Source organism: Scatophagus argus, chromosome 11 (genome assembly GCF_020382885.2).
Source record: "Scatophagus argus isolate fScaArg1 chromosome 11, fScaArg1.pri, whole genome shotgun sequence".
NCBI lineage: Eukaryota > Metazoa > Chordata > Actinopteri > Scatophagidae > Scatophagus > Scatophagus argus.
The window spans coordinates 19,189,002-19,209,637 of NC_058503.1; the positions used below are offsets into that span (position 1 = coordinate 19,189,002).

The 20,636-nt window shown below is 41.8% G+C and overlaps 1 protein-coding gene across 1 annotated transcript; it reads left to right on the top strand.

Moving 5' to 3' along the window:
• The first annotated feature begins 5,413 nt into the window (after positions 1 to 5,413).
• twist2 (twist-related protein 2) lies at positions 5,414 to 9,129 on the top strand. Its single transcript, XM_046404644.1, has 2 exons — positions 5,414 to 6,185; positions 8,547 to 9,129. The coding sequence occupies exon 1, from the start codon at positions 5,658 to 5,660 to the stop codon at positions 6,150 to 6,152; it is 495 nt and encodes a 164-aa protein (XP_046260600.1). The 5' UTR covers positions 5,414 to 5,657; the 3' UTR covers positions 6,153 to 6,185; positions 8,547 to 9,129.
• The last annotated feature ends 11,507 nt before the right edge of the window (positions 9,130 to 20,636 follow it).

A 20,636-nucleotide genomic window follows, 5' to 3' on the forward strand; every position in this document is an offset into this window, starting at 1 on the left:
ACGCTACATTATTTGTGCAGGAGGCTGCCCCATCAGCACCCGAGTGCACAGCCTCCCCGTCATTTGTTCTGCAAATTTACTCTGACCCTATTGACAAGACCAACCCCCTAACCCCCTTTGCTTGTGTTTGGCCTGGTTAAAGTTCAGATTCTGGAAGTAGTACATGCATAATGAATATAATTGTGTTATAGCCAACATAATTGCTTGGGCAAACTCTGTTTTTTGTAACTGTCAAGTCAATGAAGTGCATTTGAGTTGAGTTTGGGTTGAATTTAAGGTTTGCTGCTTTGTGCAGAGAACTCTCCCTTATTTGACAAAGATGATAAGATAAATAGCATACATTCAGCCTCCACACCTAATCTATTTGTATATGCTGCTCAGGTGGAAGAGCAGGCGGCCATTAATCACGGGGGTTGGTGGCTTCTTCCTCAGCTTCACGCCTCAAATTTATCATAATGTTTATGTATATACGAGGAAAACAATGTAAGTGGTTTTGAATGGATACTTTTTATGTGTTATATATATTTTTAGCTTCATTTTGATGAACAGTTTGTGTTTTGGAACTAGGTTACCTTACCTAACAGATACAGCATGTGCCTGAAATGGACACAGTACTGTACATCATGATTTCTTTTCTCCACGCACATCTCCCATAGGGCGCAAAGCCTCTGAGAGCCGCACTTCAAAGCTTGGCTTGTTCATAGGATGGCCATAACTCTACAGGGCAGCAGGGCAGAGTCCGGTATTGAGCTTACAGGTTTCGAGGGGTGTGTGTATTGGGGGGGGGGGTGTGTGTGTAAGGGGGTAAGGGGGGGATAAGGGGAGGTTGTTCAGCCCTATACCCCCCCCACCTCCACCTCCAGATATCAAAGCAAACTTTGACAGTGGGGGTCTCTGGCATCGCGGGCCCCTTTCCACACAGGAGACAAAGCATGGAGCAGGGAGTCTGCATCATATTAAACAAAGCCTAAATGCTTCAGGCTGTTACACACTCCCCAATGAAACCTTTACGAAAGGGCCCCTAATGTGATTTCAGAAACACCTTGTCATCAGCCCTGGAGCAGCAGAATGGAGAAGTGTGGATATATGAATGAATGGGCTCTTGGCGTTATGACTCTATGAGTGGAGGTGCCTATGGTTTTATTGCCCAGTATGTACCTCTCACCAATATTGCCTGTTGTTTCATTCACTGTAGAGGCCTCTGCTAAATACAGGCTCTTGTGAGAAACCCCGTCTGTGACTGATAATCTTAAATTCTGCTATATCATATAAACGACGGTCTGTCTCTGTGTGCTTTGGCACACTGCAGCAACTGAAGAGGAACTTATACAGAATCTATTTTTAGCATGAAAGAACACAGTGTTTACTATGTTTTGATTGATGCTATTGTTCTTCAGAAGTTTAATTCATATAAAGGCTGTAATGGTTTTTCAAACATATCTTGTCATGGTCGAGTTCTTATTCAGAACTGACACATGAGTCACATTTTCACAACTTGGTGGAAAAGAACTGCACAATAAAACAGACATAGTTTTTGGTTTTCTCACAGTCTGAGAGCCGCCAGTTTCTTAGAAAAGAGTTTTAGGTAGAAAAACTGTAAGTGTTTGTGATTCCATGAAATAACAGCATAAGGTTTAAAGATGTAGCCTCTGAAGTGCCACGGATTTGAAGCATTTTTAGAATGTAGGATGTTAATGTTGTTGATTTTGCTGAGAAGGTTTTTGCTTTTTGAAGGTATTAACCAACATGTGTCTCTCTAAAAGTGAATATGTATGAAATTGCCATAATCATTCCACTACAATTTATTGCCTCTATTATCTTAGAAACATAATTTCTCTACAGTTGTGGCTGTATTTTTACAACAGCAGATCCCACTTACTTCTTGTTAGATCCAGTTTCTTCAGCACATGTCATCAGGTGTTCTTTGGCCAGTTTGTGTTACAGAACTGGGTAGTAGTGGAGATATGTAAATGGCTGCTGTAATAGCAACAGTGAGGCTACAAGTAGCTTTAAAAGCGATTACACTGCGGGTAATAGACACTGTATTCCGTGCAATGAGAACCAGCTGGGCCTGTCCTCTGCTGAACATCTTTTGTTCATCTTGAATCACTTTCTGACACACACATGCAGTGCCTGAATGGAAAGGCAGATGTGGGTACACTGATGCATACAATAATCAGGTGATAATGTACACTGGACATGAGTTTAAAAGCACGTACGCATGAGCACAAGCAGACACATGCATATGCATGCAGACAAGCAGGGGCTTTAGATCCTCTTGCCAAGATCATTTGGGGTGAGCCTCACAAATGTTTGGGGAGGCTGAAGTCAAAGGTAACTGATCCTGGCAGGCTCATGGGCAGTAAAATTCCACTCATCACAGCATCTAACAAATCATCTCCTCCATAACTTCCCTCACACGTCCAGAACCCTCTCTGTCAGATCAAAGACTAGTGAATCATCATGCATCCATACATTTGGCATCTTTCCTCTGTTTTCCTCTGTATCCTTCCCTTTCTCCTTCTCTCTGAACCTGTTTTTTATCTCTCGACACCTCTCAGTCTCACAAGCAGTCGTTTCTGTTCGAGGGGTTGATGTGAAGGAGGAAGGCCGCGCATGCGACGAGGACGTGTTTTCACCGAAGTGACAGCAGAGAGGATCTGGGCTTATTAAGGCCATGCCCTCGACCCATGTGGAGCTGGTTTTAAAGGTGTCAGACAAGACAGAGGTACGTCATTCTGCTCTGCTGAATTATGGACAGAGCTCGTCTTTGATCTGAGAGGCAGGTCAACCCTCTCTTTCTCTGTCTCCCTGTCTCACTTCATTTTCCCTTCATCTCTCTCTGAGGGTTCTTATGAGAATCACAGGAGACAAGAATCCCTCTCAACTCCTCCGAGTGCTGGGTAAGATAGAAATGAATCATCTACCAACATCCACAGAGGATAAAAGAGCAAATGATCCAGTAAATTCCTCTTATAGATGTTGTGGTCTATGGTTCCAAATCAGAATGTTTTTCAGACTTTGTTGAGGTACACAAAATGGTCAGCTCAGGATGATTCTGCTTCAAAGAGGAAAGCTCAAGATTATACAGATTTTACATCCCAAAGTGTGTATAGTGCAGTGCCAAGTTCACAAGAATGTATATTAAATTATTACATTAAAGCGTTCTCAGACTTTGTTTTGCAGTGGAATAAAATCAGGAATGGGTTACATTCAGTTTGAGACGAGGGCAAGCTGTCATCCTCATCACTGGCTGAATGAGCATGCTTATCATTGCCCAGAGCGTATACAGTGGATGGAAAAGTGCTGGCCAGGGGCCCCTCTTGCTCCTTTTCTTCTTGTGAAGTGTGTGTGTGTGTGTGTGTGTGTGTGTGTGTTTGTGTGGAGCCCACCATGCAGACGCTGTGCAGGATCAGCCTCTCACTCTCCAAGACAGAACCTTCTCCCAGGGGCATGGAGGCCTCCTGCAGCTGAGCCAGGGAGCTGTGGGTCAGAGGGCATAATCAGGAAAAGTGTGTGTGAGTGAGTGTGTGTGTGTGTGTGGGTGTGTGTGTGTGTGTGTGCACGCACTCCTGCATGTGCCTGTTTGTTCTTTCATGCCACACACTCACACATATCTGAACATTTCTTTCATATTTGCATGTGTGAAACATTACCTTCTTTATAAGGAGGCTGTATGAACTAGACTAGCAAAATGTAACCACACTTTGACCTGAGCTGAGGCCAAACCAAGTTCTGAATTAAGAGCTCTGGCATCCTGTAAAAGCAGTGTGACAGTCGCCATTACCAGTTGAACCCGAAACACAAAACAGACCAGGGTTTCCCGTAGGCCAAGTGAATTTTCAAGGGAAAACCAGGATATGTCACCATACCAATACTAAGTAAGCACTCAGGGATTTAAACAATGTTGTGCAACTTTCAGGAGGTACTCGGTTCTGCCCCATTTACAGCCACCAGTCTCCCCGGACATGCAGAACACACATAACCCGGGCACATGCACTCGAGATACTGCAGTTTGATTATTTTTAGATGCTCTTGGTGAACTAAATTGTACCCTACAGTGTAAATTAGCAAAATTGCTTCTTAATACAAGGGAATTATTCAGTACAGTTTGATTAATGATAGACTCAAGTTAACAGTTGAAGCCTTGTTTCATCCGGTATTATATTTTGGTGGGTTAAGTGGCCTACTGTGCAGAAATGTGAAAGATTTGTTCTACGAACCATTCTTTTCATAAAACAAGCAAAAATCAAAATGTTGATAAGTATAATTTTCTTAGAAATAAGACACATTAAAGCAGGTCGCTCCTTCAGTGTCAAGAAGGTTATTTTTGATTAATGAAACATCTTGTTAGCAAAAAATATTATCTTACCTCAGAGGCAGTTGTTTTTTCCTCTCGTATTTCCTTTATTTTTTAAACAAAGAATGAGATCTTTGCGAGTAATACACTGAGCATAGTCAAAAATCCCACAACAATACAGAGACACAGAAATCTCCAGAGGTCAGTCAGCTGATTTGGACAAACTCGACATTTTGGCAGCGGATAAATTCAGCTCTATAATGTGAGCCACCTGTGCGCCGCTCTGCGTAGGGAAAACATGACAGATGAAGAGGTGGACCGCTGACAAAACGCATGGAGAGCGCGTCCACTGGATGTATCCGCAGAAACCGGAGAGCTCTTCGGTTAGTTTAAGCCTCCTTCCTGTTTGACTTCCACATTATAGGAACTGTGAGAGCGTACAGACTTTATTCGATTAAAGATCAAGCGGATAGATTTCCTCAAGCCCGACGAATTTGTGCGTAAATCGCCCTCCACAGAGCACATACTCTGCACTGAAGAGGGAAGCATAGTATTTAAACTGTACATGAGTGGTATAAAAGGCCTTGCAGAGAGTGACTGGACTGTGGCACACAGCCTTACAACTCAGAGAACAGATGGATTTAATACGGCAGTTAATTCGGTAGTTTTATTGATCTGAGAGGCTCTGATGTTTTGCTTCAGTAAAACCTTTCAGCTTCATCAAAAAACAGAAATAGATATTTCTACAAGGGGCTGATATTATTAAATAGAACAAAAATCACCGACGATTCAAGATTTATAAAATCATTTTTAAAAAGCAACGTTTGTTTGAAATAATTAAACATATAATTCATCATTAATTGTGGTTCAACTTGGTATTTCAGGGGAAAAAATACAAGGAGATACTCCATTTGATGGAGGGACTAACGGTGCGCAAATGGCAGAGAAAAATCAAACAAAATTTACGTTGCTTCTGATAGTAAATAAGTGTCTTGTTTCCGTCATATCCCAGACACATGAAACCATGACTGGTCCCTCCTGCTTATTAACGGACCGGGACGCACACTGGCTCCCCCTCCGCACTCCAAACCCCTCCCCTTCCAAGCTCAAAAGTATTTAGCATCTGAAACCGGGGAAAAAGTTTCCAAAAAAATTTAAGGAAAAACTTCCTGCGTGAGGAGAAACGTGCCAGCCTGCAGTCTGAAAGCAGTTTCTTCCAGAGCAAGAAGCGCAGAGTGAGACATCTTGACATTATTCCTCTCATCTTTACGGATAACTTTTGACATTTTTTGTAACCACGGCTTCAAAGGTGGACAACGTTTTTTCCTCTCTATCCCTGCATTTCTTCAAGAGAGAAATGGAAGAGGGCTCCAGTTCTCCTGTCTCCCCAGTGGATAGTCTGGTGACCAGCGAGGAGGAGCTGGACAGACAGCAGAAACGCTTCGCGAGGAAGAGGAGACACAGTAAAAAGTCCAGCGAGGACAGCAGCGGCAGCAGCCCGGGTCCGGTCAAACGGGGGAAAAAACCGAGTCCCAGCAGCACTCAGTCGTATGAGGAGCTGCAGAACCAGCGGGTCCTGGCCAACGTCCGGGAGAGGCAACGGACTCAGTCTCTGAACGAGGCCTTTGCGTCTTTGCGCAAAATTATCCCCACGCTGCCTTCGGACAAGCTCAGCAAGATACAGACGCTGAAGCTCGCCTCCAGATACATTGATTTTCTCTGTCAGGTGCTGCAGAGTGACGAGATGGACAACAAGATGTCCAGCTGCAGCTACGTCGCGCACGAAAGACTCAGTTACGCGTTCTCCGTGTGGAGGATGGAGGGTGCTTGGTCTATGTCAGCATCTCACTAGCACCCAGAAAACTTCACTTACAATGCCAAAGCGGTGGGTACCACAAACTGAAGCAAAGAAAAGCTCAACAGTAACAGAATTAGCAGTCTTAGACAGCAACATTAACGACGGAACAAATGTTAAATAAATCAGTGGCTTCATAAGACAATTATTGATATAAACAAAGAAATATTAAGCAGTTAACGAGGAGTACGGTGGTGTAGGCTGTCCCCAAAGTGAGGCTGATTCAAAGATATGTAAAAGACATCATACGTGTATGTATCGTGTGCGTTTTCCTCCTGAAATTCATTCCCCTTTCTTCGTTAATTTTCTGCAAAATGTGAGCAGTTGGTGCTGGTAATTTGGCCACGTGTCGTGGATTTAACCTGCTGCTGCCAACATTTTGATTCACAACATACACAAAACTGTGGCCGGATGTCGAGATGAGTCGTGTGTATCAAAATTTAAATTCACATGTTGGTGAACTTGCCTGTTCGGGGCGCGCTTGTTACGCGGGTGGCAGATTTCACACCGAGGCCTCAGCGTCCTTCATACGCCGGACTGTGCGTCTGCAGCTGGATGCTGCTGTGCGCCAGGGCCTGGGTGACCTACACAACTGGTCCATCAGAAGTCCACAAGGTCCCACAGACGTCCAGTCAGACCTAAACGCACAGGTTGAGTTCAGGGTGTGGAAAAACGAACATTCATTTTTGAGAAAAGGAGAGACGTAGGCGGATTAACACAAATAATATTCCTGGAACATTTTCACATGCCAGGCCGAATTAAGAAATGCCTCGTTGACCAAAAAGAACAACAAGACTGTTCTGTTTTGTCCAGAAACTTTTAAATCAGCTAGTTGTGACTTTTGCAGCTAATCCTTATTCAACAGCATTTCATAATGACTGGGTAAAAAAAAATAAAAAATACGTCCTGGGCCGCAGCAGCACGCAGCTGTAGTGCCACCACGGGTAATTTATATCCACAATAGAGCGCTTTCCTGTGTGGAGACCGCAGGAATGGGCAGCTCGGGTGGACATGAAAGTTCAAACCAGTGTGAGACAATAAAAACAGAGGCCCGTATTAACGAGCAGTCGAGATTTGGTCACGTTATTTTGCAGATTTTTCAGGTCGGTTCGCACATGTCAGTGATAAGCCCCAGTGACAGTTTAAGAGCCGTTTAGGTATCAGAGGACATGACAGCTGAGAGCAAACTTCTCTCTGACTTTTGTTTCACCTTCCCAAATAAGTGATTTTAGTGGACTGAACTTGTAATTTTGGAAAAGAGGTGAAAAGATAAAATCAGAAGTCAGGCAGCTCTGACGGCCTGCTAATTTAAGAACAAACGATCACATCCTCCAAGTTTTTTTCAGGTAATATTCCACTTGTCACTTTTAAGTAAGTTTGAGCTCTTACATAACAATAATTTAACGGCCAAGAATGGACTCCTCTGCACCAAATTGAACAAAAATAACGTTAATGTGAGCTGTTGATTTAAGGCCACTTCTCATTAGATGGTCTGAATAAGGTTTCCCCGTCACTGAGCACAGAGTGGGAGACACTAAATAACCCCCCTGGTTAAACTAAGTAGAAGCAGAGTTTGTTTAGTTCTCATGGGCCTGACATGTAGTTAACAGACCGCCCATCAGCGAGGCTTTGTTGTCTTATAAATCAGCACCGGTGCGGAGAGGGGGAGAGGAATAAGCTTCATTACAGTGATTTGTGTAAGCACACTAAATTTGAAGGTTTTTTTCCCCCCCCCACTGAGTTTAATTGAGCTCCATGGAATGTAAAAGAAAATAACAAATCACTGAAAGGTGCAGACTGACCTCTCAAAATATGTGACATACACAGAAATGAAACTCTCCTCTGTCCTCCGGGATGAATTCATTTGCTTTTTGCATGGATTAAAATTGGCGAAATGAAAATCAAAAATCACATTTATTCATGAGCACGAAGAGGGACCAGTCGAAAAAGAAGCCTTTACACATCGTGTCCTGAGTGACCCTACTGAGATATTTCAGTAAAGACTCTGAGCCTGATGTTGCTCTGAGGAATTAGATTTTATTGTTTTAGGAGCGTCCACTCATCCGCAGCGAAATGAAGACGCGTCAGTTTAGTCAGGTGCTTCAAACTGGAAGCCAGAGAAACTTCACTTCAGCTGCACGACTACACTCTAACACAAAATGTTCTGTTGTCATATGGTTTTACTCAGCTCGGTGGCTAATAATTGATTCATTAATGACTTCCCATATGCTAAGCGAGCCAGTGAATGTGAAGCCAGTGAAAAAAACCATCAGATGCCTGCAACCTCACACAGAAAAATCCCTCCAAAATATCCCTCATGCGTAAATTTGCTTTCAGTTTCCCCCACATTATCAATAATTTTCTTTTCAAATGTCTTTGTCTCCATCGCAGACTGTTTACTTCTACAAAGTATGAAGAGCAAAAGGGATTAATTGAAGAACCCATCGACCTCAAAGGCATGGCGCAGAGACGTAATGTGACCCACAACTACAAACTCTTGTGGAGTGTGTGTGTGTGTGTGTGTGTGAGTGTGTGAATGCAGATTGATCACACTGCTTCTGACTGTCTGGAGCTGTTTGTGGCAGAGAGGAGGAGGAGGAAGAAGAGGAAGAAAATTTAAGGCAGATCCTCAGTGTGTTTTGGCCAGAGACGGTACAGCTCGGATTCAAAGCCATCCCTAAACCGTTTTTTTTAGAAGGATATATATTTTGTTTTTTGTTTTTCGAAAGACTTTAAAGCAAAGTTATAAATATATATATAAATGAATGCATATTGTACATACCTGTGTAAGTACGCCTATAGCCTGTAAAGGGACCAATGCAATTTAGAGTCATTTGCTGCATGGATTTATGTCACCGACTTTCTTTAGCAAGTCTCCAAAACTCCGTCCAATGTACATTTTTGTTTTTGTTTTTTTTTTTTTGCCTATTTATTAAAACACATATTTTTGAACGAAATCTGGTTGATTTTTTAAAATCGTTATTATTATTTCCGCTCTAGCTTCTGAGCTCCCACAAACACATCAAATAAATAGCACGTAGTTCAGCTGGGTAAATAAAATCAGTCGAACTGTTAAAAGTTTCTGGTGAATTTCCATCTAACAAGATTAGAGTGAAAAGTCAGTTATTTAGACCAGCCTTAAACTCCGTGTTTCGCTTGTTAAGGTCCCCCTTGTTAAATTAAAAAAATAAAATACCAACACTATGTATTTTCTTCACTGCTGGGTGTGAGAATTTGCCCTTTTTTCTCTCCCCTCCTCTTGTTATGGAAAGAAAACGCCGACTTAAAAAAAAAGGACCATAAAAAATACAGCTTCATTAACAGTGGAGGAAATTCGAGCCAGTTTAAAACTCAGCCATATAAAATGCTTGTCCGCTTAAATAACGAGTAATCATTTCAAATGGCGATGCCTTTGGGCTCCCTAACGAGCAGGGAGCCCCAACAAGCGCAGATAAGGACAATAACTCTCAGCCTGCAGTTTCTTAAAAAAATAAACCCGGATTTCAACTAGACGACTGAAGAAATCCCTTTGAAGCTCTCGCTCTCACTCTTAAAACATTAAAATTGTTTACATCTCGTTTTCCCAGACGTGGTTAGATGCAATCTAAACACTGAAAGGAGCTCATTGTTAACGCGGGGCTACTAGTGTAAACGGTCGCCTCACTGTGCGCGGCTGTTTCACCTCAGCTTTGCACTGTGGGTCTGCTGCTGAAATCTGAAATACTTTTAGAGCCTAATAATTTTACCACCAGCAAAACAAACATCCAACTGCCATTTCAACTGTGTTAAATCGATATTACATTTTAAATGGATACGGGCCAGTAGATGGAATACCAGTCAGACAGTCCCCAGGTGGAAAACTGCATTAAAATAAAAGTATTAGGAGATCATAAATACCACATAGCGCATAAACCAACTATTGTTTTCCACAGGCAAACCCTAAACTTTTGTGGAAATATTATAGCAGGTCGTTTATATTACTGCCAGCCTGTCTGATAGTCTCAGAGTCAGTGTGGCTTGAAGGGGAAACACCTGCAACCACAGCAGCTTTGTCCTTCTGCTGCTGATGCAGCAAACCCACATTATTGTCTTATTTATGAACGTTTTCTGCATCCAGACTTTGTGATGCGGCAGGCCAGTTTCATGTTTGAGTCCTGGGTACATCAGCGGTGACCTGACAGCATGTCATGTATCCCCTGCTTTCATTTATTTAACTCTGCATTCACAAAGGTAAAAAAAATATCACCTATTTTCATTTCTGTGGCTAATTCTAACCCTGCCCGGTCAGGAATGACGTTGCCCGGGTCCCACAGTGACAAAACACTAAATCTGGGTCAGTACACACACCTGCACACCTGATCTACAGAGCAGAGCAAACAGGGTCATGAGCGACGCCGGCAATTCAAAGTCATGCTTTCTATATGACCAGATTCAAATACTCACCACTTGAGTCATTTCTAGCAAACATTTTACGCAATAAGAAGCTAAATCCTTTCTTAAGACTTGTAAAATCTTTCACAATAACATGACAAAGATGAACAAGTCTTGGCTTTTGGCACGGTGGTCTCAGATGTTGTTGGAGAGCCCTTCCTACCTCGGCCGGCTTATCCATAGGAACCCGTTTGATACCTGCTCATTATTCCGGCCCTCACAGCTGAGCAGCACAGAATCACCCGGGGCCACTGCTCCAGCGGTGCGAGAGATCCAGATGTTTCCCGTAAAATCAGACGGAAAAAGCTACAAAACTTTAATTTGCAGTAAAAGGGGAATAAAGTGAAGGTTTACACTCTGTGTGCCTCAAACGGTATTCTGTGCTCGTCTGGTTCAGTAAAAAAATCTGAAGGTTAGCCTCATACCACTTTGGAGGCTGATGTCGGCATGACTGAACTTCCCCTGTGTGTATGTGTATGTGTGTGTGTGTGTGTGTGTGTGTGTGTGTGCTTTCTGTGTTGGCAAAGCTGAAAGTCAGCTGCGTGGATGCATAAAATGTTACACAGACTTGAGGTACACTTCAAGTATTGATCTTTGTCTTTCTGTCTCTCGCTGTGTGTTGTGGAGGATCATCTGCTCAGATGGATAAAATTACATAACAATCACTGCCATTAAATTAAATTACATTATGGCTCATTAGTCGCATGTCAGTCATTTTACAAGAAATGACATGTTGTTCATGTTCAGAACACAGGCAACACTGTTTAACATTATGAAAAAGGTGCTGACTGTGCTGTACACTTTCTGGACACAACTGTTGAGTGAAATATCTGAAGATCCTTGAGGTCCTGGAAGATGCCGCCGTACTGCACGGGAACTGTATTATTTGTCTAATACAGTGAAAATAGATGAATTGACTTTGGTGTTCGGACATATCGACAGCTAAACTAATAGAGTGATCCTGCTGCTTAACAGACCAAACCCCACATGGTGGGGTCACAAGAGTGAGATGCCTCTCAGAGTTCCTGGCAGAGTCTTGGCTGTCAAGGCAGCCTGGATGAAAAGGAATAAGAAGTTCTGGCCTTTTCTTCAGCCTGTCTCTGCCTTTCCCTCATTCCATCATTTAAGCAGGATCCCTTAAGACTTTGATCCTGCACAGAAGGGCCCCGCTGTATTATCATCAGGGCCCAGGACTAGTGTTTTTTCTTTTTCATTTCTTTGGAGAGGGTGGGTACACACAACTATATATGAACACATATATGAATTTACCTAACTGGCCATAGGAATATGTTGAGAGAAGATATTGGCTTCAAACATATCCAACCTTGGAGTGCTTTATGACACAACACGGCCTTAATCAAACACTGACAGACTCTCAGTTTGGGTGACAGGAGATTCGATCATCTCCGTACCTGTTTGAGGATGCTTGAGGGAACAGCTTGACTCCCTCTCTGCTCCTGGTCCTGCAGTCGCTGACCCTGTGAAAAGAGAGAAGTGATACCACCATGCTGAGTGCCCCTGTCTGCATCCAAACCTTTCTGCTCATGCAAGGACAATCTGATTGTTCTTCACTCTCTTGAAGCTGGCTCTATCTTTCTTATTAAATGACTGAATGTCATCTCTCAACTCTAAAATCTTACTCCTAATCGCATGACTAATCAGGGGTTTGTTGTGGACTCTGGATGCTGGTGGGAGTGAAATTGGACAGGAAAGAAGTCATAAAAAGCACTCCCCTAAAGCATTTCTATGGTGCCATTCAGGAAAAAGAAGAGCAGCCATTTTCGATTTGTGTCATATTGTGGATCTTTCATCACATGTTGTTGCCCCGTAAGCAAACTCTGGGCTGTCATTTTGTTTTGTTTTGTTTTTTAATTCGCCAGTATGGGATCATTGTCATCATAAAAAAAACAAAAAACATGGAGGATAATCACTAAGACTCACACTGTTGCATGCAGAGAGCTCAAGGCTGTGACATGCATCACTGTTTGTGCAGATGCTTCCATTCAAATCCTCTGAGGTGTATGAAGGGTAATTAGGGTGTCTCCAAAAAAATCCATCGAGCAGGCAATAAACAAATAAATAAACTAATAATATCTGGATAAACATTCTATGCTGAGCACGATTAGACCCTTTATGGTTTTGAATATGCATGGGAACGTGACTGCACTGCATTACTCTTTATATGCGTTTGTGTGTAACTTGGCTCTGAGCCTTACAGCACATCTTCTCTTCTGGCATTTTCTTTTGTCCATCTGGTCTCCTTTCTCTCTCTCTGTCTCACTCACACAAACACATACGTACACACAAAGTGTATAATATAAACTACTATTTAAACTAATTCTTTCATCCATCCTGTTTCTGAATGAATCAGCCTTCACCAGCCTCTCTGTTAGTCTGCCTACGCTGGCCTTATCTGGTTCTTTCACAAGTAGTTGTGGCTAAGACGGGTATGGACATAAGTGAGGCTACCACTGATTTCAGTGTCCACAAATAGAAAACATCTAACTTTAGTCAGTGATGGGAGCCAAACAACAATTACAGCTTTCCTATCCAGTTCAGATGAAGGGCAAGCTGGAAGACGTCATCTCAGCATGCGTCATTTACCATATTCACAAACACAAACAAAACTCACTGACAGCCATCACTGGGCATTCGTTTTACAGATGCTGAGTTGTATGATAAAAATAACTGGCATAATTTGTCTCCACCAGAACCGAAATCTCGCTACATTTCTCTTCCCTACTCATCCAAGAGTCAGTAACAGTTCCAGCATCTTTCTCACCTCCAGCTGCGAAACTCGTTTCGTCTGGGGGCCGTGGAAGAGTCGAGGGCTTCTGGTTACGTTTGTGGAGCGACATGCCAATGGCCCCCTCCATCGCTGCGATGGTCGCCAGGGTCAGCAGATGTCAGTGGGTCGCGCTGGTTCAGGAGCCAAACTCACCTTTGTATTCACTTGTACTTTTACTTGTGGGAAGTGAAAAGGAGAACTTCTGAGGATGCAGTGTTGACTAACTTAAAATTAAATTTAAGTCTAAATTAAATTATTTACTCAAGGTAACACTGACAAGGAAAGCTTCTGCTACATATTTAATACCTTCTTCTTGTATATAAGTAACTAAATCCTTTAGATTACATATATTTTGTATATTTCACTTTAAGCTTACACTCCACTGAAACAATTAACAAGGGGTGACCGGGGGCAGTTGTAGTATGGGATGGCTGAAACACCTAGAAACACAAATGTGGGCCAGATATGAAACCCAGAGAGAAAGGTGAGGTAAAAGAAGTAAAAATATAACTTTTCCATCAGATATTTTGGACCAGTTCACCTGAGATAAAAACATGTAGTGCCTTTTTACAACCGTGAATCAAATATTTTGATTTACAGTTTAAAAAGTCCTACATCGTATAGAACAGCCAAGTTAATGATAATCGGTTGCTAATAGTTTTGTAACCTGGACATATTTCATGAAACCACTTGAAGAGATTGTTTCTGTAGCAAATTGGCAATTCCAGTGTAAATGGTTTTTAATTTATGGGGAAAATCACTCTCCCTGGTGTCCCCTTCTAAATAAATAAAAAGTTAGAAAAATAAAATATAGACATGTTCCGAGACTCCTTTCCAAGTCACAAAGTATTCTAGCAGAGCACCAGCAAAAAGGGGACAGATTGTGCAACAGCGTACCAGTGGACAGTCTGAGGACATGTACTGTTTAAACACAGTCTACATACAGTCACTGATGAATGCCCTTGTGGCAGGGCTTGAAATAGCAACCTCAACTACGTGGACCTTGACTGACTTCACCATCTATTTAACTTTGATATTCAAAGAGAATGTGCTGAACTATATACTTTAAACAATCTACAAATAAAAAAAAATATTTGGATCATGTTGGTTTATGGGGAATACTGTTCACTATGCAACAAGTTGCCTTTACCAATGCCTCACTTCTCTTTGTCCTCAACTTCCTCCTGTTGTGATCTGGCTTTTTCTTCTTTACAGAGATCTGATCAAAAGGAATGAACTGAGGTAGGATTTTCTTTTTGTTTGGACCTTGACCTTGAAGATAAATGTAAGAAAATGGCTGGCAGCATGTTTAGTGGACTGTCACTGAACTCTGCACTGCTGCTTGTACTCTTGACACCCAGGCTGGCAGTGACTAAGCCTCTGTGTTATATTTGCATCAGCTCCTCATAGCCCTTTGTGTCTCTGACCTCTTGATGTCAGTACACGTTCAGCACCAGACTAAACACATACAGTAGCAAGACAAGCAAACGCCGCACGGCTTTTCAAATACTCTAAGGATCAGACGTCCCAACTGGACTGGTGGAACATCCAGTGGAAAGAACAGCAAACGGTCACAGATTCCCTCATGTGCATTTCCATTGTTTCCAAATTCATGCTTGGAATAACATAAGTTGAGGGAAACTGAAGACTTAATATTGAATTAGTTGGAATTTTTGTCAGCTACAAAATGACTTGTATAAAGATTTGCCAGTGCATTTTGCCAAAATGTGTAGGAATGTGTTTGAAGGTCTGACATGACCATATCATGACAATAAAGACATTTTTACAGTTTAAAAAGAAAGGTTTTGTTGCATTTGTTATGCCTACCTGCATCCCTATCCCTGTAACATCTCATACAAACATAACTGAGTGTAGGAAGTGCTCAACCCATCACATTTTTTGTTTATCTGTTGTGTGTTGATGATCCAAAACTGATTCTAATGACTCATCTGTAATTAGTTTTGTCATTTGAGCAGCTGGCCAAAGCCTCATTGCCATTTAGAGTCAGTCAAACCTGCAATTAAAAAGCGCGGTGATGAGTACAGCTGGGAGGATGAGGCCTTTTATAACGTATACCGGTGGCCGGGTAATGACAGAGCAAACTGACAACAGCCGATGCTGCAGGAAGATGAGCGAGGAAAGAGAGCTGCCGCACACCAGAATGCCACTGTGGGGAAACGAGAGGGAAAATAGATGGGGGGGTTTCCCAGATTTCAATCCTCACTGACATTTCAGTCCTTTGTTGTGGGGAAGAGGCGGACATCTTGTGGGTTTGCCTTCATGTTGGAGGAAAGTTCCTCTGCCAGGGACTCCACCTTTCCTCTGACCCGACCTTACTGAGGGGGTCGCAGGAGTTGTGTGTCACTACATGACAGAGAAGACGAACGTGTCGACGCCTATGGTGAGCTAAAGGTGAGCCAGACAGTCTGTGTGTCACGAGCGCAGTCGTTAGAGCGTCCCTGAGCACCAAGGAACCGTAAAGAGGTCACATTCCCAGCTTTATGTCATCCTTTTTTACTTTGGGGAGCCCTCTGGGCTCTTTACAGCATCTGTATGATAGTAAATATTGTCCCTCATGTCTCTGTTTAACCCTTATTCTCTCAAGGAAGCAGAGATGTGCTCCTTTTAGTTTGCCTTTGACACTGCCTGGCATCTCAAGCTTCCATGATTTACAAAGATTGTGACGAGTCTACAAAGCCTTAGGCTGCGGTAGTATTTGCACTGTTACTCTCTAAGTTCAGCGTTTGACAGGAAAGCAGTGGAATGTGTGTTTATTTGAGGGGAGGTAAGGCGGGATTGGTTTTGTTTGCTTTCTGACTGTTGTCTTAGCGTTAGTTCCACCACCAACCGGGATTCACTGCTGTTTATTTGGACACCAGCTCAGACCTTTGACCTGTCCAAATCAGTGGCTAATCCAAGTCAAGACTACTGTGGGGCCCTTGATGCCATTCCTGCAATGCTGCCTCCCTCTGGGCTTAAATAAGAACTACAAAAATCTTAACACATAAAGGTCTGATTAGAGGTTTCATTAGAGGCAGTACTACTGAAAATGTGAAAAGTTGTAAAGTTCAAAGTTCGACAAACTGCCTCATGTGACATCTCAGCTGCAGGGTCTGAAGACTTTGAAATGAAAACCTCTGGACCAGCTTCATCTCTATTTGAGGCTAGCGGCTCGAGGACAACATGACAACAGTCAAGCTGCATTGTGGGTAATGTGTAATAAGTGCCAGGTTTTGACAAGGTATGGAATAGAAAAGATCATCTTGTCCATCATGAGTCTGAGAATTTTACTATGCTGCAATGCGCTGTGGAGTGCTTTCTTAAACAACAGGGTAAAGTATAAAGTAACCTGCCAAATCTAAATCAGATAAGCTAAAAAGTTGTATGACAAACCTATGTGCACAATTTTTTTAGCTTTCTCTCCGTGTGAGGACAGACATCCCTCATACCCGACAGTGAGTATGTGAATCGGTGAATTTTCTATGCAATCAAAAGCATCAACTAAAAATTAACTTGAAAAACAGACATTGCAGTTTTTCCAAAACAATACTTTATATTGTGATGTCAAAGACAACATGTTAGAGCAAAGGTTCCCGAGAAAAATGCACTAGTTCTGTAACAATGGTGGAACAAGTCAAAAAACGTAACCGATTAAAAAAAGAAACAAAAAGAATATGCATTTTATACATATGTAAACCTAGAACTGTTTGTTTTTGAACCACAGTGGTCATAGCGATAACTGGCTTATTCAGTGGAATGGACAACCAAAGCAATGACCAGGCATCTGGATGGAGCCCTTTGATAAGTCCAGATGTGACGAAGGACAAAAATGTCTTCCCAAAAGTCCACCAAAGTCACATCCTGCCTGGTACAAAAAAGAAAAAGTTTTCCACTCTGTTGTTGCAGTTTACAAAGCGTCCCCCTAAGACAATCTGTTTTTCTACATAAATACAATAAAATCTATCGTCTGTGTTACAAGTGCTAGATATTTTGTCCTATTTTTTTTCGTAAAATATTCAAATGAAGTCTTCCAGGTTTGCTGATTTCAGATCTTACATGTGAAAAAACAACAACAACAAAAAAAAACAAACATAGAAAGCACCCAAACTCCTCCCCAGCAGAAACAAAAAAGCAGTACAAGAGATAAGACAGTCTGGATACAGTGAAAGTACTAACGTCCTTCAGTGCTCATTCCCTTGTGCTGATATGTGATATGGGACGGACTGACGGACAGACAGACAGACAGGCAGGCAGGCAGGCAGGTAGGCAGTGCATGCAGACATACAGATCATGCAGAGAGAAAAGAGGAGTGGAGTGGAGTCAGACCAGGCCATCTAAATAAATAGTTTTGAAGCTGGCTGGACTAAACTATGAGGGTTAAACCAAAAAGAAGATATGCCCCCTCCCAATAAATGGAAATCATAACAAAATGGAACATCGCTGCTTTTTTTTTTATTACTAGACATTGTGTTCAGACTAACAGTGAAGACAGACGGCTGGACTAGCCAGACAGCGCTAGTTTTGGCTGGAGTCAGCGTATCCGAGTTAAGGTGACGCTGAGGACAGTCTGACATTTTCATATTCCAACCACAAATACCTCCGTATGCATGAAGTATCGCAATAATGTGAAAATGTTCCTGGAACGAACTCTTGACAAAGTTACAAGAAATACAGGAGAAAGTGATTGTTGTGTAGGCGCCTGATTTAACGGGAATCTACAGAAAAATCACATATCTTACACATGACTATGAACTTAAATATGGAATAAGACTAAAAAATGTGACGCCCAGCAATGCTTGGACCTTAGTTGTTTCTTTCATGGCTATTTTATGACACACATTTCATGACGAGGACTGATTCTGATTTGCAGATTATTACTTTTACATTTACAAAGTGGCAGTTAACATAAACATGACTAAATTTTTACTTTTCTGGCTATTCAGTCAGACTGAGGAAAGATACTCCTGCCTGATTGAGATTTGAGAAAATTTCAATCATCAGATGACAAATATGTTCCGTAAGACATAGAAACTGTTAAAAAGAACGGTCCCAGTTAAAGGAGAAGCCATAAACGGAGTTTTGGTGTTCTGCGAGGACAGAAAGACGTGGGCTCAAACACCTGTGATCTTTTGGATGCAGGACAGTCTCGCTGAATCAACAGGCCACCCTGAAACTCCACAGCATCACTCAGCCGATGGAAGAGGTTTCACATGTAAACAAGATGAATTTAAAGGAATGTTGATTCAAATTAAAACCAAGGACATTTGGTCTGATAAGGAAATAAGTGATGATCATGTGAATCATTTGTAAGGCCCATCAGAGGGAACTGAAGTAGGGGAATAGCGTGGCCATGTTCCAATTCAAATCCACCCATCCCATTTTTCACGTTTTTAGAGGGTGAACTCATAAAGCTTTAAGGAAACAGATCATCACTTTGGTAATTTTTGAGATGCTCAGAAACCAGCTTTTTGATATTTGTCTCTAAATACTCTCAATGAATCCTGTAAATATGAAAATTTAGAGGTGCCAGCATTGTGTTTTCTTACAGTAACATCTACAGGAATACAATCACAAGAGTGTGAATCGTACAAATATGTGCAAGGAAACGTGAGGCTGAGCAGAGGGCATAGACACACCTACTGTATAGTACCAATAGGAGGACTAAAGCCAAAAACTAGCAAACAGTGCTGAAAGAAAAGAAGATGACCAGTAAAATGCTACTCAACACATGAGCAGCCGTAATCAAGGACAGTACACGGTGCCTTCAGTAACACCCTAAAAAGGGCCGAATGTATGCAAGACCCATGAAAAGTATTTTTCAATACCAACTTCAATAACAAGGTCATAGTATTTCATTATGTATAGATATATATATCTATAATATACTAATTTCTTTTCATATATAAATCTACTATGAACAGACAGTAAATACACAATTGTTCATCATTACATCATTATACAAAGTAGAAACATTTGCATCCCAACCCTCCCACAAAAACCCTCAACTCAGAAAAAAAGAGGCCACTAAAAACAGAATCTGAACCCTCACCTGTTGTGAAGTATGTCAGCTTTACAATGTAACAGAGAGACAAAGAGGGGACAGCCAACAAATCAACAGGGAAATGCATTTAAAAAAAAAAAAAAAAAAAAAAATAGTACAAAACAAAGTCGCTGGAGCCCACCGAAAGAGCAACACAACCGGAAAAAAATATGACACATAGGAGGGGGAAAGACGGACAGAAGTAGAGTAGTCATTGACAACTGTGTGTGGCAGGAATACTCAGGAGATCGACGTCCTATGTACAGTAAACGACAGTAAAAACCACAGCATTCTGTTTCATGATCACTGGAAATATACACTAAATGTCATTAGCTTGTAGACGAAACAAAAGCGAGAGAAGGTAGTCGGGCCCAAAACAAGATGGTAGGATGGTTACAGGCAGGAAGTTAACTTCTGCATGCTGCGACTATTTGTCAAATATGTATTGTTTTAAAGGGAAAAAATACCTTGTACCTCTGATATTTTGGATGCAGCAACAGACAACCACATTTTACTACAACTGTGCTGATGGCTGGTGTGTTGTACAGTCTGGCTAGTTCTGCTAGGCTCTGACAGCCATTTAAGTTAAAGTTCTTACTCGTTAAAGAATCCCAAATCGTTAAGCTCAGGGTGAACAAAATTAACCTTTTAATCTTTTACTTTTGTCTTCTCAAATATTAAAATATTTACAACTACTCTAAAGGGATTCAGATATGTCAGATTCAGTGAAATGTTTTTGAAACCCAACCCTACAGCAGGATTCAGAATCCAGAGCAGAATCTGAGCTACATGTGCTATTCAGAGTTGCAATGATATTCATTAAACATGAGCTTATCCCACTGGCTGTATCAAAGGACCATAATAAAGAAAAACAACTATAAAAATATGTGTCTACAACTGAATAAAGAGCAGCTTTTGCTTCACTGTCTATGAACAGATGTGTATACGTACACACACACACCTGCCTCACAGCACCTGACATTTGGGCAGCAGATGTGCTTAACAAGGGCCTAAAGATGTTAAACCAGCTGCAAGAGCCTGTGCGGGACTGGAAAATCCCAGGTGGTTCTGTCATTGTTACCACCAGGACACAGTGGTCTTGAAGAGACGGCTCAACAAATTGGTCCATATGAAGTTAATTCCTCTATTCCCTCATTATTCTGCAAAACGGAGATTGAATCTAATGTAAAAATTTAATGGTTGGCCTTAACAGAGATGATGA

Excerpts from the sequence above, each read along its gene's own strand:
- twist2 (XM_046404644.1), top strand. The coding sequence starts at position 5,658 with ATGGAAGAGGGCTCCAGTTCTCCTGTCTCCCCAGTGGATAGTCTGGTG.